Here is a 27877-nt window from a genome sequence, read left to right as displayed (position 1 = left end):
AGTGGGAAGGAAGCGGCCGTGGCCTTAATTAAGGTACAGCCCCAGCATTTGCCTGGTGTGAAAATGGGAAACCACGGAAAACCATTTTCAGGGCTGCCGATAGTGGGGTTCGAACCTACTATCTCCCGAATACTGGACACTGGCCGCAATTAAGCGACTGCAGCTATCGAGCTCGGTATACTTTATATTTTGCTGTAAATTATATAAGTCTCTTAACATTTAAGTAGAAGAAGATCAGATGAAAACTGAAAGGTTTAACTAAAGCTATAGAGCAGGCACTGTAAGACAAGATAAAGAAACCAAGATTTTTCTCACACGGACTAGTAAAAGGGCAAGATGCTTAAAAGAGCAGGAGTTGGGTAGCAGAAGACAAACAGAGTGGAAAGAGAAGAGACAGACAATAATGGAATAAAAGAAATAAGGGGGCAACAAAAGATCTTTGTATAATATAGCCTAAAGAGAAGGAGACGATCTAGGGAGTCTGACTTACAAGAACAGGAAAGCATAATTGACAAAAGGGTAACTTGCAGGGTTCTGTATAATTTATATTTTATGGAACCGTATTTTTGTACAAGAAATGGCTACTTACTTGCAAATAATCAAACAAACATGGTTCTCTCTCAAGTTCAAAGTGTGAAAATGTTAGGTTCACTTTGTTTCCCTTTGGGACCTTAATGTTCCATTTGCAATCCAAATGAGAAGGATACATTGATGGAAAGTTGGGGCTCTCTATCACTCCCTGGAATCCAATGATGTCCGTGGTGCACACTGAAAATAACAGAACAAGATACTGTGGACAAGTATACAAAACATTGTCAGGAAAAAAGTTCCATGATTAATCCACACCTGGATAATCGAGAGTTGACTGTATTAAGAGATATTCCATGAAAGAAAATGTGTAGAGTATTCTTCAGATGGATTACGGTCTGATGTAATTGTAGTTGGTATTGGCAACTTACAACCCAATAATCATCTTTGTTTCAGTTCCTGTAATTTGATTCAGTTTAAGTCACTTTGAATATTTTTATTTCTTTACATTCCCTGTTTCACTACTAACTGTCAGATAATTATTCACAATTATTTATCATTGTTATTATTACTGCTATGGCTAATATTCATACATGTTCAATTTTTGTAAGCATGGTAATAATTGTAAAATACTTGTGCTAAATTAATATAGTTCTATATATGCTCATAGTGTTAAGGAATTTATTCTTAACATTGTTTGTTTTATCATTAATATAATTATAATTATTATATTATTGTTATTATTTCTGTAAATATTATGCAGTACAGTAGAAATTAGCCTGTCACCATCTATTTTAATTGGGAAAGTATCCCTGCTATGTAAATAAATAAATAAATAAATAAATAAATAAATAAATAAATAAATAAATAAATAAATAAATAAATAAATACAAGCTGAGGTACCATTCCTGAATTTATATGAAACCACCCAAAAAGTATCTGGATCATCCAAAATTCTTTGGGAAGTATACTCACAGGAATCATAAAGGATTTTCTACAGATTCTACGTCATCATCATCATCTCCATTTCAGCTAGACACCCATATTTCCAGTCTCACTACTTTAGTTTTTTCAGGGCCCTGCTGATAACTCATTTTGATTCAGATGAAGTCCTGGGTTTTTTTACAATTTGCTTTATGTTGTACTGGCACAAATATGTCTTGTGGCGACAATGGGACAGGAAAGGGCTAGGAGTCGGAAGGAATTGATTGTTACCTTGATTAAGGTATAGCCTCAGCATTTGCCAGGTGTGAAAATGGGAAACCACAGCAAAGAATCTTCAGGGTTGCCAACAGTGGGGTTTGAACCCACTAGCTTCCGAATGCAAGCTGATAGCTACGTGACCCAAACCGCACAGCCACTCGCTCGGTGAAATGATGTACACATTTGTATGTATGTATATATGTAAGTTGGATAGTGACTTTTGAAAGATCTCAATCTATGCTCTTTGAAAATATCAGGAAGTATGAAGTGACATGGTCTTAACATTTAGAAAAGTGATTAATCTGACTGATGTTAAATAAATTAATCCCATTCTTCTTACTAGCCTTTTTTGCATTTTATTGGGGTTGGCACTTAATGTGGATGTAGCACAGGTGTTTGTCTGGATGCCCTTCTTAATGACAACCTTATTCACTATTGTTTATTTCTATGGTAGTTGGTAGTGTGTTGTATGTAAATGAAGAGATGTATATTAAGATGAAAACAAACACCCAGTTCACAAGCCAGAGGAATTAACTTTACACAGTTAAAATCCCTGGCCTGGTCAGGAATCAAACCCAAGGCCCTCTGAACAAAAGGCCACAATAGTGACATTTCAGCCTCAGAGACAGACAAATGTATCCAATTGTACCATGTTAATAATTTCATATTTATTTATTGCAGTACCATACTAATCTCTAATCTATGTCTTACGCAATATGTTTGTAGCACAGTTATAGATTATTTTACATTGCCTTAAATTATCAATAAAGTATTACTTAATTACCACCAACAATATGTAATCACATACTGTTTCTCACTTAAAGATGAATTGAATACATTACAAACTTACTTGTTGCATAGTTTATGTGGAATCCAGTTCCTTCATTATTCATATCTGATCTGAACTTGATGAACATGTGGTTAGAAGTAGACTGAACTGCAATGGCATTACTTATCTGGCAGAACTTCCCCAGCAGCTTAGCTGATGCATCCATTCCATCATAGAGCTACAAAAAATATAATAAATACTTAATCACCAAATTCACTCATAAATAAGATCCCCAGGTTTACAAGTTACTTACTAGGGCATTTATTGGATCCCTTTGCACCCTCTGAAGAAAAGTCAAAACTGGTTATGTATATGTATAAAAGAAGATGTGCATAAACGGGTTTTCACAGAAAGGAAGATTCATGACTGGAATGTTGAACAATGTATAACCCTAAAATGGTAATATCTCTGTAGTCTTGATACTTGTGGTGCAGGTCCCAGCAGCTAACTATGCACCTGACTGTGGGACAGCAGTGGCAGGAGAGGACTGATGAGTGGTGCGGTGATCGTACTAAATGTGTTAAATGTGTGTGTATCTGAAGACTGATGCACACAACAGCAGGTTCTTGGACACAGATGTCCCTCAAAGGCAAAAATCATCTCCGCACAAGCAATGAAGGCCCTGGGAAGAATGGAAGGTAAAGGCTCCCACTATCCATAACCTCAGCACTAGGTGGGGTAGAATGGTTAGCTCTACGCCCTGCCACCTTTGACCCCAGGAATTAACCTGGTACTCATTTTTGGTGTAGGCAGAGTGAACTTCATGGCCATGTGCACCACCAGAAGTGGAAATTTTGTTGTTTAAATTTTTAAACTTTCTGGCAGAGAATCATAAACACATCCTTCCGAGTGAACCAAGAACGCCTTTATCATCTCAGTCAGGCAGCCCCGACATGTCCCTCAGCTACATTTAATATTGCTACAACATTTCAAGCTGTTGGATATGAAATTCGTATAGGAATCTTATATTTTTGGGCCCACTGCTACTTTTAACAATCATCTCACCTCATCTTATTTCAGCCTGATGTTGGAATTTGTTAAGTCCTACTTTCACAGTGTTCACTTAAGCTACAGATGGATTTTATAATGGGCAGTGTAAGTGATAAGCTGATCTTATATTTGACTTGGCTTCAGATGTATGCAACTGTGGTTTAACCTTTTCACTTTGGTGAAGTGAGAGCAGATATGTGGCCTTGGGAGTGAGGGTGCAGGGTGGCTGGCTGTATCCCTGTACAAGATACTTTCTGCTCTCCTCTTTCTTGCTCATATTTGTTCATGTTGTTAAGACATGACATGTTTAATACTTTTTAAAATGTACATTGTTTGGTCAAATATCTTTGCGTATATTTTCATATATGCAAAGCTTTCCATTCTTCTTTTCAGTCCATGGCTTTGGACACAGCACTGACAGAGTTAAATCTTTCCTGCCTTCATTTCCTTCAATGTCACTACCCGATACAAGGATAAGAGCTTCATCTGTGATATAAAGTTTCTCATGCATTATGAAATACAGTACCAGAATGCACTGAAGCTACTTGTAGAAGCACTAAAACATTGGCAGTGAACAGCAATTACACAGTAAATGATAAGCATCAAGGTCACTCAAACCCTTACATATTAACTAATTGCGCCAGACATCTGGTGACTCTACTAGTAACTACATACTCACAAGACAACCGCTAGATCTCACGGATATTGAACTACTCCAACAGTCTACCATAGCGAAGCACAGAAAAGCCTAACAACACATGCGCACAGCCACATGCTCACTAATTTATTTATTTTCCATTAGTTTCGACAAACCGAGAAACTTTATAGTTACTGAAAAAGTCCCTATTTCAATTCCGGTGGTCTCAAGGCAATAATCATACAAAAGTAATCTTTCTCCACTTATGCTATTATATAATCTGCAAAACTTTGAAAGAAAAATACTTTAAATAGCTTTTGCAAATGAATTAGGCTGGCAATCACATTGTTTTTCCATTTAAAAGACCAATTTCCAGCACAGCAGTTTCAGTAAACTTGTAATATGTGGTGAGACGGAGAACTGGAACTATGCGAAAGCTATTTGTTGGTGAGTGTTGATTGACTATGAAGGAGGCTCAGCCAGTAATATGCACGTGTTTGGCGTTTGGCGGCGGGGGGTGGGGAATACCACTGCTGGACTCTGCTAAAATACCCAGTGATTTTACGCATTGGTGCCGACTACTATGCCTATAAACTTATATTGTTTAACTGTATCATCACTAAACAAGTTTTTCTTGGTTGCTTAACTTTCCCATTATAATGTATCTTAATGTTAACAATTTAATTACTAATCAGGTACCTGATTTTTGTCTTGAGGAGGTAATTTGAATGATGATGCCCTCAATGAAGGGCGAAACATGTCTCAAATGGAATTAATAATAAATTCCTAAGTGTTTAAAAATGTATAATGTATTGAATAGGTGACACAATAAACCTTTAGCATCCTACATTCAGTATCTTCAATACGGATAACAATGGTATTCATCACTTGCAATGTTTGATTATGTCAAATTTTCTTCGATACATGTGTTTTGATCTTAACATATGAGTGATTGTTGCTTTAAACTATGTTGTGAAATCGTGCTAAGTACTATACTTCTGTGTCTGAATTCATGTTTATCTCTTGAACAGCTGAAGTGTGTTGAAAACAGTTGAGCGTTTGACCCACTGCGAAGTGTACACACCCTACATCCTAAGTTATCGCGTGTCGCGTTCTGCTTGTTTTCCTTCTAGACCACGTAAATTGTAGTGTGAATTGTCAGAGTGATCAGTGTGTTTTGGTCAAGTTTTAGCATAATGTCCCATTAAGTTTTCTCAAATTTCTGGGTTCGTAAATTTTCGGCAATAATTTTGAGGTTAATGTTCGTAAGTTTTCGTCTATTTCTTCGTGTATTTTCTGTTTGTAAATCTCGTGTTTTGGCAGGTTATTTTCAAAATTTTGTTTCTTGTCGCCTGGTGTATTTTATTTGGCAATATTCCATGTGTGTGATCTTTTGAAATTATTTTGGTGTCGTGTTTTAGCTCGGTATGAACTTTTTCCGGACATGTGGTGTTGTCTTTGGTCTGTTGCTGTGTTTGTGTTCATTTCTGAGTAGGTATGGGACTATTCTGGGGGACGGGTTCCAGACCAGCTGCTAAATTTTGAAAGTTTCCTAGTTTGTCTTGTGCTTTTCCATCGTGCAAGTGTCTGTTCCCTTGTCACGTATATTTATTTACCCGTGTGTTCCTATACTTCCTAGGAAGGGTACTACGTTGACTGCGATAGTCTCGTAGGGTGAATCATGCTCACCATATTATTAGACCAGCTAGGCTGAGGCCCATTTTGGGCAAATTTGACGGGTTACGGATATGCACTTGTGCTTGTGACATGTTTGAAATCTGGTGCGTCCGATATGAGATTTCTCGTAATCTTTTTCTTGGTATTAGGTGCCTAGATAGAAAATGATGTCCTTTGTTATTGTATGAATGCTAGGAAGATATTCTTCCAATGTTCATTTCGGTGTCCTTATAAATCGTTAAATTCGTAGTAGGTCTGCAGGTTGTCAAGATTTCCCTTTCTGTTATCTTAAATTTGTAACTAGTGAAATTTTGAAGGTATCGCGATGTAGCTAAGTCATTTAATTAATTTTCCTGCTTGTTTTGTATTGTTCGATTTTCTCGATGGTAAAATTTCTTGCATTATGGCTTTCGTGTCTTCTAAATTATTTACTCAATTTGCAAAAGTATGGGATGCTGTAGACTAGGTAATGTTCTAAATTGGTAGCTGTGCTGTAATGGTCCTACCATTTTTGTAAATAACTGTGTGTCTGTATTGGGTGCCTTGGGAAGGCACATATTTGTGTGTACTGAGACTTAGAGCTTAAGGTGCTGAGAGGCCATTCCTCTCCTGGGAGTACGATATTGGCCCTAAGAGTCTCACTGTCATGTGATAAGTACAAGTGTACTTGAGGTCATGTTCTGATGTTCTGTCCTTTTTCTTTTGTGGGTACTACTTGATGTGTCATTGCATGGGTGTTTGTGTGTGTGTGTGTGTGTGTGTGTGTGTGTCTGTGTGTGTGTGTGTGTGCACGCGTGCGTGCGTGCATGTGTGTACTGTGTTCTTGTGATGTGAGAGAGTCAGTATTGAGGTCGTCTGTGCCTTTTACCATTGGTTGGTTATGCTGATTTAGGGATCGTCGCACTTGTTTTGGTGGTTTGGTGATGATGTCTGTGTGTGTGTCGGAGGACAGACGAGCTTGGTAGTCTTGTGTGTCATGCGGTTATCTGATAATCGCTGGTATGAAGGTGTTGTTTGTGCCTTTTTTATTTCTTATATCAGTGAGTTGGATTTCTGTATGCACACTCTTGAATTATTTTCATCGTTTTGTTTGGGATTTTCTGTTCATCGGTAAAGTAATGTGATTTCGATTTGGTATTTCTGGCTTAACCGTGCCTTAATTTGACTGATGTGACACGTAATACATAATGTGAGTTTATCTGTATTAACACTTTCAGCACTATGCCCGTACGGGATACGGGCGCGCTGCTTTCCTGCTTCTGGATGGCGCCCGTATATGTTGTTGTTGAGTCATCAGTCCATAGACTGGTTTGATGCAGCTCTCCATGCCACCCTATCCTGTGCTAACCTTTTCATTTCTACGGACCTATTGCATCCTACATCTGCTCTAATCTGTTTGTCATATTCATACCTTGGTCTACCCCTACCGTTCTTGCCACCTACACTTCCTTCAAAAACCAACTGAACAAGTCCTGGGTGTCTTAAGATGTGTCCTATCATTCTATCTCTTCTTCTCGTCAAATGTAGCCAAATCGATCTCCTCTCACCAATTCGATTCAGTATCTTTTCATTCGTGATTCGATCTATCCATCTCACCTTCAGCATTCTTCTGTAACACCACATTTCAAAAGCTTCTATTCTCTTTCTTTCTGAGCTAGTTATCGTCCATGTTTCACTTCCATACAATGCCACGCTCCACACAAAAGTCTTCAAAAACATCTTTCTAATTCGGATATCAATGTTTGAAGTGAGCAAATTTCTTTTCTTAAGAAAGCTCTTCCTTGCTTGTGCTAGTCTGCATTTTATGTCCTCCTTACTTCTGCCATTGTTGGTTATTTTACTACCCAAGTAACAATATTCATCTACTTCCTTTAAGACTTTGTTTCCTAATCTGATATTTCCTACATCACCTGCCTTCGTTCGACTGCACTCCATTACTTTTGTTTTGGACTTATTTATTTTCATCTTGTACTCCTTACCTAAGACTTCATCCATACCATTCAGCAACTTCTCGAGATCTTCTGCAGTCTCAGATAAAATAACAATATCATCGGCAAATCTCAAGGTTTTGATTTCCTCTCCTTGGACTGTGATTCCCTTTCCAAATTTCTCTTTGATTTCCTTTACTGCCTGTTCTATGTAAACAATGAAAAGGAGAGGGGACAAACTGCAGCCTTGCCTCACTCCTTTCTGGATTGCTGCTTCTTTTTCAAAGCCCTCGATTCTTATCACTGCAGACTGATTTTTATACAGGTTGTAGATAATTCTTCGTTCTCGGTATCTGATCCCTATCATCTTCAGAATCATAAATAGCCTGGTCCAATCAACATTATCGAATGCCTTTTCTAGATCTACGAATGCCATGTACGTGGGCTTGTCCTTCTTGATTCGATCCTCTAAGATCAGACGTAAAGTCAGGATTGCTTCACGTGTTCCTACATTTCTTCTGAAGCCAAATTGATCTTCCCCCAACTCAGCTTCAACTTGTTTTTCCATTCTTCTGTAAATAATACGTGTTAAAATTTTGCAGGCATGAGATACTAAACTAATAGTGCGGTAGTTTTCACACCTGTCAGCACCGGCTTTCTTGGGAATAGGTATAACAACATTCTGCCGAAAATCGGATGGGACTTCTCCTGTCTCATACATCTTGCACACTAAATGAAATAACCTTACCATGCTGGTTTCTCCTAAGGCAGTCAGTAATTCAGAGGGAATATCATCAATTCCAGGTGCCTTGTTCCTATTGAGGTCACTCACAGCTCTGTCAAACTCTGACCTCAAAATTGGGTCTCCCATTTCATCAGCATCAACAGCCTCTTCATGTTCCAGAAAGAAATTATCTACATCGTTACCTTGATACAACTGTTGGATATGCCCCTGCCATCTTTCTGCTTTGTCTTCTTTCCCTAGAAGTGGCTTTCCACCTGAGCTCTTAATATTCATGCACCTAGATTTCCTTTCTCCAAATGTTTCCTTGATTTTCCTGTATGCAGCATCTACCTTTCCCAGGACCATACAGCCTTCGACATCCTTGCACTTCTCCTTCAGCCATTCTTCCTTAGCTACCTTGCACTTTCTATCCACTTCATTCTTTAATCGCCTGTATTCTTTTCTGCCCTCTTCATTTCTAGCATTCTTGTATTTTCGTCGTTCATCAATCAGGTCTAGTATCTCCTGAGTTATCCACTGATTCTTAGTTGATCTTTTCTTCCTTCCTAACATTTCTTCAGCAGCCCTACTGACTTCATTTTTCATGACTCTCCACTCTTCCTCTACTGTGTTTCCTTCGGCCTTTTCATTTAGTCCTTGTGCAACATGTTCCTTGAAACAATCCATCACACTCTTTTCTTTCAACTTGTCTAGATCCCATCTTTTTGCATTCTTTCCTTTCTTCAACTTCTTCAACTTCAGATGGCATTTCATGACCAACAAGTTGTGGTCAGAGTCCACGTCTGCTCCTGGGAAAGTTTTGCAATCCAACACCTGGTTTCTGAATCTCTGCCTAATCATAATGAAGTCTATTTGATACTTTCCAGTGTCTCCAGGTCTCGTCCACGTATACAGCCGTCGTTTGTGGTGTGTGAACCAAGTATTGGCGAGGACTAAATTATGGTCAGTGCAGAATTCAACCAGCCGACTTCCTCTTTCATTCCTTTGTCCCAATCCAAATTCTCCTACTGTGCTACCTTCTCTTCCTTGGCCTACCACTGCGTTCCAGTCTCCCATCACAATTAGATTCTCGTCACCTTTGACATATTGTATTAAATCTTCTATCTCCTCATATATTCTTTCAATTTCTTCATCATCCGCTGAACTAGTAGGCATAGAGACCTGCACTATTGTGGTGGGCATTGGTTTGGTGTCTATCTTGGCGACAATAATTCTTTCACTATGCTGGTCGTAGTAGCTTATCCGCTGCCCTATTTTCTTATTCATTATTAAACCAACTCCTGCATTACCCCTGTTTGATTTCGTGTTGATAATTCGGTAGTCACCTGACCAAAAATCCTGTTCTTCCTGCCAACGTACTTCACTTATACCAACTACATCTAACTTTAGCCTATCCATCTCCCTTTTCAGATTCTCTAACCTACCACAACGATTCAAACTTCTAACATTTGTCGTAGGACAGGTATCCTAATTAGGATAAAACCTTCAATACTCGTATTTTGAAGTTTTACGTTATGTTATTATGTTATGTTATTATATTTATGTTTCGTGTCCATGGATGTATAACGTGCATATGCTTAACCTGGTTAACATAGCAACGGACGTACGGACACACAGACTTCCAATATGGCGTCAAGGAACAGCACCATTAGATCTCTGATGTAAAACATGTATAAATTCTATTTAGATTGTTTTAGAGAGCGATTGTTTTGTTTTGTATTCTGAGAGAGGCACTGAATGTTTTCTTCTTCTGACAGGATGAGTTTCGTAGTGGAATAAAGTAGTTTTAGAAATACGTAAAAGTGTTCTCGTGTGATATTTTTATTGCGTAAAATAGAAAATCGCATATAGAGAACGATAAATTGGCGACCGTGGCAGGACTTTCGAAGTTTAATGATGAAGATTGATCAAATGACCATCGTGATTTTACGAAAGGCGCTGATATCCCGAGGTTTACCGACGGATGGGAGCAATACAGATGTTGATTCCCATAGGGAATCTGTAATATTTGTTCCGAATGAGTAAATTTATAATACCAATATAAATGGTCCGTTATTGGACATTATAAATTTTCCAGCCAACTCATTCCTGGTTGCCAGCGTTTCGCCCTCATGTGCCAGGCTGGGCTCATCAGTTGGTACCTAGCACACCTACCAAGACGCATGGCTAGTGCATACCGTGGAGGCCACTGCGTAGGCCAATTGTAGCCACCGGCAGTGCCAATGCACTATGAGACACTCTGTCTCACTACTAAAAATTGATGCCTGCTAGGCCATCAGATAATACAGATGTTGATTCCCATAGGGAATCTGTAATATTTGTTCCGAATGAGTAAATTTATAATACCAATATAAATGGTCCGTTATTGGACATTATAAATTTTCCAGCCAACTCATTCCTGGTTGCCAGCGTTTCGCCCTCATGTGCCAGGCTGGGCTCATCAGTTGGTACCTAGCACACCTACCAAGACGCATGGCTAGTGCATACCGTGGAGGCCACTGCGTAGGCCAATTGTAGCCACCGGCAGTGCCAATGCACTATGAGACACTCTGTCTCACTACTAAAAATTGATGCCTGCTAGGCCATCAGATAATACAGATGTTGATTCCCATAGGGAATCTGTAATATTTGTTCCGAATGAGTAAATTTATAATACCAATATAAATGGTCCGTTATTGGACATTATAAATTTTCCAGCCAACTCATTCCTGGTTGCCAGCGTTTCGCCCTCATGTGCCAGGCTGGGCTCATCAGTTGGTACCTAGCACACCTACCAAGACGCATGGCTAGTGCATACCGTGGAGGCCACTGCGTAGGCCAATTGTAGCCACCGGCAGTGCCAATGCACTATGAGACACTCTGTCTCACTACTAAAAATTGATGCCTGCTAGGCCATCAGATAATACAGATGTTGATTCCCATAGGGAATCTGTAATATTTGTTCCGAATGAGTAAATTTATAATACCAATATAAATGGTCCGTTATTGGACATTATAAATTTTCCAGCCAACTCATTCCTGGTTGCCAGCGTTTCGCCCTCATGTGCCAGGCTGGGCTCATCAGTTGGTACCTAGCACACCTACCAAGACGCATGGCTAGTGCATACCGTGGAGGCCACTGCGTAGGCCAATTGTAGCCACCGGCAGTGCCAATGCACTATGAGACACTCTGTCTCACTACTAAAAATTGATGCCTGCTAGGCCATCAGATAATACAGATGTTGATTCCCATAGGGAATCTGTAATATTTGTTCCGAATGAGTAAATTTATAATACCAATATAAATGGTCCGTTATTGGACCATTTACTCATTCGGAACAAATATTACAGATTCCCTATGGGAATCAACATCTGTATTATCTGATGGCCTAGCAGGCATCAATTTTTAGTAGTGAGACAGAGTGTCTCATAGTGCATTGGCACTGCCGGTGGCTACAATTGGCCTACGCAGTGGCCTCCACGGTATGCACTAGCCATGCGTCTTGGTAGGTGTGCTAGGTACCAACTGATGAGCCCAGCCTGGCACATGAGGGCGAAACGCTGGCAACCAGGAATGAGTTGGCTGGAAAATTTATAATGTCCAATAACGGACCATTTATATTGGTATTATAAATTTACTCATTCGGAACAAATATTACAGATTCCCTATGGGAATCAACATCTGTATTATCTGATGGCCTAGCAGGCATCAATTTTTAGTAGTGAGACAGAGTGTCTCATAGTGCATTGGCACTGCCGGTGGCTACAATTGGCCTACGCAGTGGCCTCCACGGTATGCACTAGCCATGCGTCTTGGTAGGTGTGCTAGGTACCAACTGATGAGCCCAGCCTGGCACATGAGGGCGAAACGCTGGCAACCAGGAATGAGTTGGCTGGAAAATTTATAATGTCCAATAACGGACCATTTATATTGGTATTATAAATTTACTCATTCGGAACAAATATTACAGATTCCCTATGGGAATCAACATCTGTATTATCTGATGGCCTAGCAGGCATCAATTTTTAGTAGTGAGACAGAGTGTCTCATAGTGCATTGGCACTGCCGGTGGCTACAATTGGCCTACGCAGTGGCCTCCACGGTATGCACTAGCCATGCGTCTTGGTAGGTGTGCTAGGTACCAACTGATGAGCCCAGCCTGGCACATGAGGGCGAAACGCTGGCAACCAGGAATGAGTTGGCTGGAAAATTTATAATGTCCAATAACGGACCATTTATATTGGTATTATAAATTTACTCATTCGGAACAAATATTACAGATTCCCTATGGGAATCAACATCTGTATTATCTGATGGCCTAGCAGGCATCAATTTTTAGTAGTGAGACAGAGTGTCTCATAGTGCATTGGCACTGCCGGTGGCTACAATTGGCCTATGCAGTGGCCTCCACGGTATGCACTAGCCATGCGTCTTGGTAGGTGTGCTAGGTACCAACTGATGAGCCCAGCCTGGCACATGAGGGCGAAACGCTGGCAACCAGGAATGAGTTGGCTGGAAGATTTATAATGTCCAATAACGGACCATTTATATTGGATGGGAGCAAGTCGGAACTACAAGAGAGACTACGCCGGGATCTGATAGAAAATGAGGAAGACCCAGGTAGTTTCGATTTTGAAGTTGTCTCGGAGAAGGAAGCCAACGACCGGGTAGGCATGATGCTTACGCAATTAACTACTTTGATTGGGATTCAATCTGAAAAACTCGAAAGGAAAATCGAGGCTCAGGCTCGGGAGATAAAAGGCCAAATCGATTCCTTGGTAAGAGATCTGAAAGAGGATATTTCCACAATTAATGACCAAAACAACAGCGTAGAATTAGATGTACTGGCAGATAAAGTAGTAAGTGATATGAACACCTTGGAAAACGAAGTCAAGGAGAAGAAAGACGAAGAGAAAACCATTTCAGAGGCTAACAGTGCAAAAGATCAAGATTTTGATGCTCATTCTGCAACTGAAGAAGATCAACGAAAGAAACCTGCGTATGATCTGTCCTGTCCTCATTGCTTAATACAATGTGACACAGTACAGGAGTACAAAATGCACCTCTATTCACCTAAACACATAAATGCCATGAGGAAACAATCATTATTACATAAGCAGACCTTGCAGCGAATGCGTATGAATCAACGTCAAAAGCACCGCAAGCTAGAGGAAACTGAAGAGTTCCGGCATACACTGTCTGATAGAACGAAGTTCTGTGCCATTTGTAAGCTCAATTACAAGCAACCCAAATCAACACACATGACTTCTGAGGATCATGAGAATATGGTGAAATTCTTGAATCCATATTGCCGGGTGTGTAAACAAAGATTCAATACACTAATGTCTTATGAACATCATCTGTGTTTCTTAGATCACATCAAGTTCAAGGCTCTCTTGGCCGACAAATCCAAGAGTGACGATGAAGAGAGTGGTGGAAAAGATGATGAAAAGGAGCTCAATCTTGTCAACTTTATGATTCTTGATTCAGTAGGTTCTGTTGGTAGTAAGGAAGGAAAAAGCGGAGGAGATGGAAAAGCTGAAAAGAAAGCCGGGGGAGAAGAAGAGAAGGAAATCGTACCCAAATCTAAAGACAAATCTGAAACCATAGGTGCTGAATATGCCCGGATGGTGGGGGTGCATTACTATGATTGGTGTCGTACCTACTTGTCATGGTATGAAGAACAAGAGAGAATTCTAACCATCCATTATCACTCAAGGGCACGCTTACGGCGATATGTACGTTGTCGTGAAGATAGATTTCTTAGAAAAGAGGCTGAGAGACTTCATCAGAAAAAGTTGGCAAGAAAGATTCTGAAAAAGAAGCAAGGTCCGGAAAGGCATCTGGAGAGAAGGATCAATCAGATAGTAAAACAGCGGAAAATAAGAAAAAAGGTGAGAAGGATGGTGAGAAAAGCTCAGAAGATACAACAGGTGAATCTTCCAAGAAAAAGAAAAAAGACGACTGAAATGGCAGTGAGGTTTCTCAAGGAGAAGATGTTATCTCGACCCCTACAGGATAGCGGAGGGACCGGAGAGTGGGCACTCTCTAGGGGGTCCCGGAGGAGTACGGACTTTGGAGAGGATCAACATACACTGATACCTGTTCTGGAGGATGGAATAGCTGAAGACATACATAACAAGATGACTAGTTGTAATTTGGGACCTGGAGAAGAGAAGGTCCGGAATCAGTATTGAAGGTTTTAGGGGGGGATAATTGTCGTAGGACAGGTATCCTAATTAGGATAAAACCTTCAATACTCGTATTTTGAAGTTTTACGTTATGTTATTATGTTATGTTATTATATTTATGTTTCGTGTCCATGGACGTATAACGTGCATATGCTTAACCTGGTTAACATAGCAACGGACGTACGGACACACAGACTTCCAATATGGCGTCAAGGAACAGCACCATTAGATCTCTGATGTAAAACATGTATAAATTCTATGTAGATTGTTTTAGAGAGCGATTGTTTTGTTTTGTATTCTGAGAGAGGCACTGAATGTTTTCTTCTTCTGACAGGATGAGTTTCGTAGTGGAATAAAGTAGTTTTAGAAATACGTAAAAGTGTTCTCGTGTGATATTTTTATTGCGTAAAATAGAAAATCGCATATAGAGAACGACACATTCCACGCTCCGACTCGCAGAATGTCAGTATCCATCTTCCTGATGATCGCCCCCTCTCGTGTAGTCCCCACCCGGAGATCCGAATGGGGGACTAGTTTACCTCCGGAATATTTTACCCGGGAGGAAGCCATCATCAGTACATCATTCATACAGAGAGAGCTGCATGTCCTCGGGAGGTGGTTACGGCTGTAGTTTCCCGTTGCTTTCAGCCGTGTAGCAGTATCAACACAGCTAAGCTATGTTGAGTATTATTACAAGGCCGTATCAGTCAATCATCTAGACTGCCGCCCTTGCAACTACCGAAAGGCTGCTACCCCCCTTTCGATGAACCATTCGTTAGTCTGGTCTCTCAACAGATACCCATCCGATATGGTTGCACCTGCAGCTCGGCTATCTGCATCATTGGGACACGCAAGCCTCCCCACCGCGGCAAGGTCACATGGTTCGCAGAGGAGGCCGTATATGATACGGGCGTGATTTTCTTGTGTGTTTATATCCAGCTGCACGTATTACGTATGGTACCCGTCCCTTGGTTGGAGGTAATAGTTCATCTAGTGAACACTAGAATGCAGCAGTTTTTGGGAATTTCGAAATGAAACGATAAACAGGGTATGTCTCCTTGCTGTGACCTCTACCGAAGCACTCGGTGTGCCGTATGCTGCGCGCGCCAAATCTCTCATGCTGTCAGCTGTGTTACTCTGTGTAAACATGTCTTCACGCCGGCTCAATGATTGTGATATTTTATCGGGAGAAGCGGGTTCAGAGATGGATGAAAGTGATTATGACCCTGCTTACGAACCAGATAACGTATCAAGCGATAGTTCAGGTAAAATTTGTATTTATTACGTCACTTTGGAACGTAAGTGTTTAGCTGTATTATTTTACTCCGAATACAAACGATAGAAATACTTCGCCTACAGGAATTTGGGTTTATCTTTTTCGTTTAGATGAAGAGACGCAGGCTGATGATTCACTTGTGCCGGGAACATCTGCTAGATCATCTGAAACTAATGATGAATGGTCAGAAACAGATGACCAACTACAGCTACCTGTCTTCCAGTCGGCATCTGGTTCTACTCAGTTTTGCGCGGGGAGTGACGAAATGGATTGTTTCAGTAATTTTTTTAGTGACGATTTGATCAAAAATATAAAAACAGAAACTAACAGATATGCAGGTACGACAATTGCAGCAATGAAACGTCAGGGCAAACTGAAGGGAAATTCCATGTGGCATCGGTGGTCTGCAGTAAAACTTCACAACATTTATTGGTTTTTTGCAACAATTTTGCATATGTGTGAAAGCTACTCGTTATTGCAAGCTATGCTCAGACAGGGGCAAGAAGGAAAGTGGTAAGCACGACAGAAAAGAGAGTAGATGGTGGTGCAAGGAGTGCAAAGTAGGACTGTGTATAGTCCGATGTTTTCAGGACTACCATACCAAAACAAACTATTCCTAAATAGATAAATATTTTATTCCATTGCATTTGTGTTTATTTGTGGCCTAAGTAGTCACATTAAATGATTATTTTTTATTGTTTGAGCAAGCTTATTGGTATAACCTGAATGTAAAAAAAAATTCTGTACTATTTTTTCATGTTTTTCATAGGACTAGTATAATTAAATTACTTCAGATATTCTCTTGTTGATTAATATCTTCATTTTGGACGGTTGACAAAACAAAAATCAGGCATGTAATATGTTTCGCTGTTCCATAATAACGCGTTAAAGATTAGCAAAAAGACCCAGTTCACAGCCAGGATCCATGTTAAAATATGGTAGTGTTGAAAGTGTTAACATTTTCATGAGTACATGACATGGTAAATGAATAGTGACTTACTAACCTCAATTAATTGAAAATGGTTGCAAGCTAATGTAATTAAGTATTTCTTTCCCTGTTTTGAGTTTCCTTGCAACATTCTAAATTTTTCCTTTTATATGTTTGGTTCTTTTCTTAATGTTGGGTTATTAGAATGCACATGGTAACTTAATTTAGTAGTTATTAGTTATAAGCAAATTTTGGGGAAAAGTCTGGCCGGTAATCTCTTGGATCTTATAGGTTATTTAAGAATATTAGTTGTAATTAGGATGGTCATTTGTGACCATATTAGATATACTGGAATATAATGTATTTTGGGCTAAGATTAGAATTTTATTCATATGCATAGTTAAGGATTTTGTAATGTTTTTGGTACTAGGGTAAACTCTGGCAGATTTCCTTTTAGTTTTTTTAAATTGTCCTAAATTCTGAAATAGCACTTGCCAAGGGGCTGGGGTATCCCAGAACTATGAGAGGGACCTCCCTAAGGAGTCTTGTTATTGTTATTAAAAAAAAAAAAAAACCCACCCTTGAAACTCAACTTTAAGTCATCGATAGTTTAGGCCAGTGGCCTTATTTCTTCAGTTCCAGGTTTCTGCTGCGTTTGTTTATGTTCCAGTGACTGCAATATCACAGACTCTGTTCAACCTGCGGTATCTGTTTGGAGCCTGCAACGCACCTATTGGCCACTAATATCTGATGGTGGAATGGGAAGGTGGTTCTGATGGCGGTAGTCTGCAGTGCTGCGCCAACAACCTTTGCCTGTTTTGGGCCAGTTCACTAAGCTGGTGGGCTGTGCTGCAGCTGTAAGAGAGCAATGGTGGGACTGTAATATGGATGGAGACGCTGGCAATGGCCGCGGTCAGCGCCTTCGTTTGACAGCGATACCAACACTCTACTTGTTTTTGCCTGTATGGACATTCCTGAAGAGAACGAAGATAAAAATTTGTAGTGTGGTGTGGTGCAATTGTGGCGTTGCAAGAATCTTCAGATCTCCATTTAAGCCTCCCTTAAATTTCATTTAAATTTGTTATTTTTCAATATCTTTTTTGTCAAGCAGAGCTCGACGTTGGGAGGAGGAGAATGTAATATGTGGTGATATGGAGAACTGGAACTATGCGAAATATAATTTTAAAGTTTTTTTTTAATTTAACCTGTCTGAAGGATTTCATTTTTGTTTGTAATATTTTGTATTTTGAGAAATGAAATAACTCTGGACTCTGCTAAAATATTTTTAAAATTGTAATAATTTTTTTTTTTTTTTTGGAAACATCACGATGATATGGAACTGTAAATGAACATTGCAAGATACGAGAATTGTGGTGAAGTGATTTTTTTTGTATGTAAATTTTATGTAATTGATAATTTAAATTAATGTGAGAAAACATGTAAAAAGACACTTGGGATGTTTTAACTTGAAGAATTTCTTGAAGAATTTCGTGAAGAATTATTTGAAAATTATTTTTTGTAATTTTATATGTCAAAATGGTAATCTGATGAAAATGTAAAGGTGCTTTAGTTTGAAACATCCTATACCGCACGTGCGGTTATTGCTGTTGAAATAGGTGTCGCAATAGGAATTCTCGAGAAGTTACTATCTTAATATGACCATATATGGTCATGCAATTTCATTCACTAGAATAACGAGATTTCCTATTGGCGAAAAGGTATGGAACCTAGCGGAAATTGTTTCTTATTGGTTAATTGTGATCGGGCCATTTCCGGTCTTCCGCCGGCTTCAGAAAAATGATGCGTGTGCTCGGCGTCATTTACGTCCGACCGCCCTAGCGAGCGCTCAAGCTCGGGGCCTTACCTGGGGAACTTCAGTCTTATTGGTAAGTGTTATTTCAGTGTAAATTTTATGTAATTCTTTATGTTTTCTAATTTTGTTCGATTTTATTTTATTCCTTTTGCGTTTTGGCATTTCTTTGCTTAATGTCATTTTCAAAGTTTTAAATTTGACATGTCCGAGTTTACCCTAGGTTCCCGTTGCCGTAGTTTCAATTCCTTCATCTATTAAACACTTTTGTTTTAAACTATACATTGTAATGTAGCATCACCTCCTATGTTAAATCAAATTTTCTCTAAGTTATTTAATTATGTCTTGATTCCATGTCATGGAACTGTATTTTGTTAAAGTCCTTTAAACACTCTTCATTTGTGCATAAGCATCTGTTGCTATGTAATTTAACTTGCTTCTTGTAAAACCTTTCTTTTAAAAATTTTAATATAGTTGAGCTAGAGGGTGTTTCTTGCAAGTCTTTTCTCCCCTATAACGCCATACGTTTCCATGGACCTCATTGGGCCCCCGCATGTTCCACTCTCCTCTCTTAGTTGTCATTTTTAGGCCTGTAAGTATTCCCTTGTATTTGATTTAATTTTGCACATCGAAAGATACTCGTCAAGTTTCCATGTTCTGATGTACATTCACCGCCACTGCGTTATTTTACTCTTTCCTTATTCATATTATTAAGTGTCTATCTTATTTACTATTTCTTTACTCACACTGAGTGTCAGTGTTACTATTCCTTTATTCTCATTTTATGTCAATATTCAACATTAACATTATAATTTATTATTCTGTGGTTTTATTATTATTCTATTTATTATTATTATGTGTAGGCGTAATTGTCTGATAGCGGTCACAAAGTAGCTAAATACAAGTACAGTACCTACGAAGCCCATCGATGAAGTACAGTATATCGCTTGATGAAGAATGGTTTGATGTTTATATCAACAGACTGGCTGTATAATATAGTCAGTTTAATACTTGACTCATGCACTCAAAGTTGTATCATTCCTAAGCTTGACCATCCTTGACATGTTCTCTTCATTTCTTTTATTTCATAATTAAATCTTTCATCTTGCTAATCGCTCAAGATTTCTGAATTATCAGGAAAGTATTAACCCTTTCGCACTCAGCGCGCCGATCTATCGGCGCGAGAGGTTATGGCGCGAAAGCTCACAGCGCCGATACATCGGCTCTGTCCTATTTACGGATTTTGGTCATTTGCGTGGCTGTTAAATCGTAAGAGCTGATCATGACAGTAACTTAAAGCGTTGAATTTGCATTTTACTCAACAGATATATCCACCAGCCCTACACAATATTTTTATTTTCGACAAATGAAATCTGTTGACCCTGAATGTTTATGTTGTGGTTATTTGAAGTTGTTATTTCGTGGATCTGTTTTGGTTGGCTTATGAATACAACAAGTTGATCTTGCTATGAGTTTTGTTTAGTGTTTATTTCGTTTCTTTGGTATATCGTGTGTTCGATGTACTTCATAAACTACAATTTAACTCCTTTTCATAACTCCGTTGTTGCACATGCTTGCGTCATCTTTTCATCGTAATGGCTAGGCCATATTCAAGGCTGAATGAGGCCGATATCCTTGAATTTTCAGATGATTTAGACAGTAATAATGACCTTCTTTTGCTGAAAGTGATTCCCATTATGTGGGGAATGACTCAACGATAAGATATCTATTAGGTTCAACCTTTTAAATACTAATTAGGTACATGTTTATGTTAGAAATACCTTTTGTTCAACTTTGGGACCAGTTTTGACATATATAATGTCATCATCAGCCATAAAAAGATCACAATATATAAGCAAAGATACAATCTGTAACTGACTATTCACACCCTGTATCATAACAGAAGAGTAACGGCTTAACCCCTTCGGTGGCGGGTTTTGGGAGACCTCCTGTGCCAGAAAAGTGAGGTTTTTCGGAGGAAATTATTTATTTTTAGGAAGCAAGGAATGAGTAACAATTATTAAGGGAACACATTCATATATTATTCAAGGTTAATAAAATCTTACTTTACACTCTATTAACACTTTTTTACAGTAGGCCTGTGATATAGTTTCATAAAAATCATAAAACACTGGTGTTTTGAGTAGGACCTATACTGTCCTGTGAGCAATACATTCTTATTTCATGCTTTTGTATTATTCCCATCAGCAACACTAACGCAATCAATTGCCAAATTTTGTAAGAGTTTATTTTTTCCAAAACTGTGCCCTTCCATGCAGAGATTTATTTACAAGTTTTTCAATGCAATTTTAGAATAGGGCCAACGAATTTTTTCGGGCACTGTCAAGTTTACAATTTCATCTGTTACAATCAGTTCAAAACAGTCAATCGCACTCACCTCTGATAATCCTCACACCAGGATTTGCCGTAAATGGAATAATATTAGGTTGCGCACTATCCCCAGGCTTACACATTTTCCAAACGAATGTATATTCAACATCTACCATCACCTTAGCTTCTGACGTAATACCTTCTTCACTTTCACTACAATTACTGAGGTCATCAACTGAAGAATCAATAGTACCATTATAGCTACTATCAGAAATACTAATGTCACTTAGAGATTCATCTTTGATGTAGTTCCTTATTTTGTCTTCAGACAAACTTCTCTTCCGTTTCGCGCTCGCCATTTCTGTTTACCTCGTCAGCTGGCCAGAGGTTGTATATGTAAAGTAGAAAAGATAAGGCATATTTTAGGCCAGACGCTTTGTGAATACAGCTGGAAATCCTCCCGCCATTTGTTGAGAATGCTTGAAAACATTTTCCAAAGCGATTAGAGCACCCGAGAAATTATTGGGCGATCGCAAAATGAACACTGCAGCTAAACGAGAATTTCTCGGGCGGTGACGTTATGGGCAGGCGTGCGCCACCCGAGAATTTCTCGGGCGTGCCACTGAAGGGGTTAATAATTAAATTTGGCGCAGTGGCACATTGAAATAAAGTCCATCATTATTCAAGGAATAAAAGAGGGTTCTTCGATATGTAGGCTTTGCGCATCTGTTCAATAGAAGGCTCTGATAGGTTTCCAAAGTAAAGAGTCATTTAAAAACACTCATACGTGATATGTGTCAACCAGAGCATCGAGAACATATTTGAGTCACTTGTAATTTATACCTGATAAAAATTTTAATACTCATGAAAATGAAATCAGTCAGTAGTAAAAGACGTTAGTCTTGTGAGAAGGAGATATAAAATGTAGTAGGTCCGGAGGGGAGGAAGATGGGGAGAAGAAAAAGATCTTATTAGGGGATTAGTAGGTTTAAGGTGGATCTTGTGAACAATGCGGTGGGGGTTTGTAACGTGATAGGGTACTGTGTATCGTGGTAAATATTGACCTCCTATTCAGAAGATTAAAACACTTAAATATTTTAATTAAAAAATCAAACAGAATATTAGTTTTTTCTGAGATTTCGTTCAGATTCGAATTGGAGTTGAAGAACTGGTCTAAGTGAATGAAGCAATTTTCTGCGACATCAAGAAAAGGGCCTTTGTCCATATTCATGAGCACCTCTATATCTTGTTCTATGTTGCTGAAGCTATGCTTTGAATATTGAATGTGCTGGCCAACTGTCGAATATCTATTATATTTTGTTCTATGTATCTGATTTTGAAGTTCCTCCCTGTTTGACCAATGTACGAGGATTGACAGTTTTGACATTGGAATCTATTTACACCTGATTTTTTATAAATGTTAGTGTTGTTAATTGAGCTGGTATTATAAAAGATATCCATATTTCTATTGTTAGTTCGATATGCAATTTTAGTGTTGTGTTTCTTCAGAATATTTGTAGCTACGTAAATATTTTCGTTGAATGTGAAGGTTGAATAATAATCAGGTTTAATTTTCTCTCTAGTTAGAGTTGAATTTAGGCGAAATTTTCATTTGTTGATGATGCGCTCTATAAATGCATTTCATAACCGTTATATTTGGCTATGAAGCGGATTGTATTCAATTCTTTATTTAGATTTACTGTATTAAGTGGTATACTGAATGCCCTGTCTACCATACTGTTGTAGGTAGCATACTTGTGTGCTTTGGGATGAAAAGAATTTTTCTTGATAGTAGTGGCTGTCTGTGTTGGTTTTCTGTAAATTTTGTATTCTATTGATGAAGGAAGTCTGTTTAAGTATGCCATAATGACAAAAATAAATATATATACAAGTATTAATATAATGAAAACTTACATACTTATCTAGACTGCCGATGTTAAGTCCGTTGTCACCAAATACTACTGAAATTACGGTTTCATGTTATCACTAAACTCTCTATCATTGACAAGTTTATGCTACGTAAACAATACTGTACATATATAAGATTGTTTTTAAAGTGATTTGATAGAATCTGAGGATGTTCTTGTAGAACGAAACATGTCATTCTTTGTATGTTAGTGTGTTTTTTTACAGGTATGTTTATAGTATTATAATTTACATTGTATTTGCTGTGTTTGACAGACTGAAAAGCCTTTGTTACATTTTACATTTGGTAGGAGCTTTAACATTAGGTATTCGGAACATTTCAACACAGTCAGATATAACAAATTCTCAGCCATCGGCCAACACATGGTCGACTTAAACACAAATTCACGAATATCGAAACAGACATGGACATTCTCGAAATAGCTAAGAAAGGACCTCTACTCAATATAATTGAGAATTTTTACATTCATTTGGATCAATACTTTAATGCCAACTACAATCTTAATGAAATAACTGAGAAACCCAAAATTTTATTTGACCTTTTCATTACTTATTACAGGAAAAACAAATCGGTTGTTCAAAACTCTTTCTTTAAGTCAATTAAGGGTCCCCCACCAATACAAACACCATCACTTCCCCTCTTGCCCATCCCGCCTTGAACCATTTTCCATCCCTCCCACCTTCCACTACTTACGTCACTCTTCCCCTCCGTGTTTCCCCTCTCCCCTCTCTTGCTGATCTACTCCATGCGACGCTCACTCCGCCAGTTGCATTCAATACAGCAAGTTTGTTCTACATAGTGCAAGGTGAGTCATCGTTATTTTGTTTCTTTCTCTTGCTTGTTCTCTATTTGATTTCTCGCGTTAATTCTAACTTCTTTTCCCCAGGTTCAATGGGTTCCGATTGAACTGAGACTACTTCTGTTTAACACAGCAAGTTTTTCATTCCACCATTGAGCATGTCCAACTCTGTCAACTTTTAATCTTATGCTGGTCTCAACGGGCAATTTTCCCTCTACGCTAATGTGGAATTCACATCTAGAACTTTCCAGAAACATATACCAGATATAACTTTAATTGTGCAACACAGGAGTAACCGTCAACCAAAGACTTTCTCATCAGGAGATTTTGTGACCTCACAAGGATTTTATTTGTCAATGTTAACGCATCTTTGTTACTTTTATCAGAATTCGTGTATACGGTTTTCACTTTTGTATGTCATTCCACCACCATCCCATCCTTCTAGATCCTCTCTCATTTCTTCACATTACTTTATGACTATGTCTTTTGCTTTTATACTTTGGCTAGGCTGATGATGGTCCACAGTGGACTGAAACTAGTACCTATTAATATCACTGTAATGTTTTTGTAAACATCAAATGATTTTTAGTATTGAGAAGGTGGAACATTAAAACTTTGTATTTATTTTAAGTATAGTCTTAACTCAATATGGAACCTAACCATGAAGTTTATTACTTTGAATAATTTCTTCTCAATCGCAATCAAAGAAAGTGCAGAGAGCCTGTCCTGTACTTGTAAATTTCTTTGGAAGGTGTGCATCCTTTTTAAGGCCAAGAAGCTTCTTTCAGTGGAAGCGCTAGTTGCCAGGATGGTGAGAATGAGGTCAATCAATTTCGTTGCTTCTGGATTTGCTTTTTTTAAAGACCACTGGTGTGCAAATATTGGTAGAGGTCATATGCATTAATTTTCACAAGGTGAGGACAGATAGTTCACCTTTAAGTTTCATGCAGTCAAAATTTCGTCCATAGGTCTTCACTAACGACTGACAGGCACTGTTCTGGAACTCCTTCGCAAAATTGTGAAAGTGGTCAATATCAATTAACTGAAGGAACTCCAGCTTCTTAATATCAGAAAATCTATCTGATAGTTGCATGGATATGATGTCAATTATTTCAAAATACAATCGAAGATACAATCAATCGATCAATTCTCTGGTGCTTTTGAGGGTAATCTTGCCTCCCTTCATTGTCTTGCAACTTTGACCACATAGTTGCAAAATTATTTCTGGTTGTCTGCAAAAATGCTTTAAATTGCTGGATCTCTTTGGAGCAGAAGGCAATATCACATATTTTCTTCTGGAGGATCTGATACATAACATCAAACTGAGGGAGCACTTCAGCAAATAAATTTAATAGAAAATAGAAATCAAAGTCTTGCAGGGTAACATAGTAAACCTTAGCTTGAATTCTCGTTCCACTGTTCCATTTGTCTGTGTTATCTTTCATTTCTCTGCAGAATTCAAGGAGATCTGTATAGAGAGGACACAACTTCAAGGAGCCTACCAGCATATATCCAGCGGGAGGCGCTACTGTTGGTAATCGTCTCTGTTTTACTTTGTCAAGAGCAGTGACCCTTTTACAGGATGACGAAAAAAACCTGCTAACCAGGACAAGGTCTGAAAAAATACTTTGTATTCCTTGATGTGGTTAACAGATTGCTGTAATACCAAGTTGAGCCTATGACCATAGCAGTGAACAAATATAGTCTGGTCATATTTAACCCTGACTAACTTCTGCAACCCATTGTACTGTCCTGCCATCACTGCTGCACCATCAAATGTTTCTGCTACTAACTTTTCACCACAACGAAATTCTTGTAGCACTATAAAGAGACGTTTAGAGAGAGAAACAGCAGAATGGTCACTGCTTACATCACTGAATCTCAAAAATCTCTCTTGGATTTCGCCTTTGGGACTAACAAATCTAAATAAAGTCGAGAGTTGTGCTCTGTTAGAAACGTCTGTACTTTCATCCAAAATAACGGAAATAAAGTTTGCTTTCTTAACCTCGTCTTTAATTTTGCTGGTCATAAAAGTAGCTATGGTTTCAATAATATCATTTTGTATATCACATGCAAGTCCTGAGAAAACTGTAGATGTTTCTAAGTGGTGCTGAAATACGACATCCTTTTTAGCAATTAATGCTAGTAACTCCCTTCAATTATGTCTATTATCGGATTCTTCAGTTTCTCGATGACCCCTGAAAGGTAATCCTTGCTTTGAAAGAAAATACACAGTATCTATTAAAGTGCTGACAATATATCTGTTATTTTTTACTAGCTTATTCTGCTCGTCAATTTTCTTTCTGTACTAAAAACATGTATTCACCATGTGAGGGTGCAGATGAGGATGAAGTCGACAAGTTTTATGAAGCATTGAGTGACATCATGGTCAGGGTCAACAGCAAGGATAGAATAGTGCTAATGGGTGATTTCAATGCGAGAGTTGGGAATAGAACTGAAGGATACGAAAGGGTGATTGGTAAATGTGGGGAAGATATGGAAGCTAATGGGAATGGGAAGTGTTTGCTAGACTTCTGTGCTAGTATGGGTTTAGCAGTTACGAATACATTCTTCAAGCATAAGGCTATTCACCGCTACACATGGGAGGCTAGGGGTACCAGATCCATAATAGACTATATCTTAACCGACTTCGAATTCAGGAAATCTGTTAGGAATGTACAAGTTTTCTGTGGATTTTTCGATGATACAGACCACTATCTGATCTGTAGTGAACTAAGTATCTCTAGGCCTAGGGTAGAGAAAGTGAAATCTGTCTGCAAATGAATAAGGGTAGAAAATCTCCAGGATGAGAAAATTAGACAGAAGGACATGGATATGATTAGTGAGAAGTTTCGAACAGTAGACAGTAAGCAGGTTCAAGATATAGAAAGTGAATGGGTGGCATACAGGGATGCTGTAGTAGAAATTGCAAGGGAATGCCTAAGAACAACTGTGTGTAAAGATGGGAAAAGGCAAACATGGAATGATGAAGTGAGAGCAGCTTGTAAACATAAAAAGAAGGCTTATTAGAAATGGCTCCAAACAAGGGCCGAGGCAGACAGGGATTTGTACGTAGATGAAAGAAACAGAGCGAAACAAATAGTTGCTGAATCGAAAAAGAAGCTGTGGGAAGATTTTGGTAACAACCTGGAAAGGCTAGGTCAAGCAGCAGGGAAACCTTTCTGGACAGTAATAAAGGATCTTAGGAAGGGAGGGAAAAAGGAAATGAACAGTGTTTTGAGTAATTCAGGTGAACTCATAATAGATCCCAGGGAATCAATGGAGAGGTGGAGGGAATATTTTGAACATCTTCTCAATCTAAAAGGAAATCATCCTGGTTGTGTTGTGAACAGCCAAGCTCACGGGGAGGAGGAAAATGATGTTGGTGAAATTACGCTTGAGGAAGTGGAAAGGATGGTAAATAAACTCCATTGTCATAAAGCAGCAGGAATAGAAGAAATTAGACCTGAAATGGTGAAGTATAGTGGGAAGGCAGGGATGAAATGGCTTCATAGAGTAGTAAGATTAGCATGGAGTGTTGGTAAAGTACTTTCAGATTGGACAAAAGCAGTAATTGCACCTATCTATATAGAAGATTTATTTCGTGACACTAGATGTGCTTTTACACAAAATACAAATGAAATAAGCAGCACAGATATATTAGAAGAAAAAGTTCAAGCAGCCATCAATCAGATGAAGGACGGAAAGGCAGTGGGGCCAGATAAAGTAGAAACAGAGTTCTTAAAACTGATGGATGAACATCATGTAAAATGGTTGACCAAAATTTTCAACCGAATTTATGTATCCAGGAATATTCCATCGGAATGGCTCAAATCAGAGTTCATCACCTTGCCAAAAAAGCAAAACGCAAACCAATGTGGAGATTACCGCACAATAAGCTTGATGAGTCATCTCTTGAAAGTGTTCTTGAGAGTGATACACAGAAGAATATACAGACTGTGTGAAGATCAGATAGCCCCTAATCAATTTAGGTTTATTAAAGCAGTAGGTACAAGAGAAGCTTTGTTCAGTGTGCAGGTCTTCTTTCAGAGATGTAGAGATATAAATAAGAATGTATTTGCTTGTTTAATAGACTAC

The 27877-nt window shown here is 38.6% G+C and overlaps 1 protein-coding gene across 1 annotated transcript in view; it reads right to left on the bottom strand.

Annotated features, from left to right (window-relative positions):
* The window catches only part of Cubn (Cubilin), an 882604-nt gene that overhangs the window by 570700 nt on the left and 284027 nt on the right, over positions 1 to 27877 (bottom strand). The window contains exons 24-25 of the mRNA XM_068225286.1: positions 2582 to 2738; positions 590 to 768 (exon numbers count right to left, since the gene is read on the bottom strand). Coding sequence (XP_068081387.1) covers positions 590 to 768; positions 2582 to 2738 — 336 coding nt within the window. The remainder of the gene's footprint in view (positions 1 to 589; positions 769 to 2581; positions 2739 to 27877) is intronic.

The sequence above is a fragment of the Anabrus simplex genome, chromosome 1 (assembly GCF_040414725.1).
Source record: "Anabrus simplex isolate iqAnaSimp1 chromosome 1, ASM4041472v1, whole genome shotgun sequence".
Lineage (NCBI taxonomy): Eukaryota > Metazoa > Arthropoda > Insecta > Orthoptera > Tettigoniidae > Anabrus > Anabrus simplex.
This window is presented reverse-complemented; position numbering and strand designations above follow the sequence as displayed.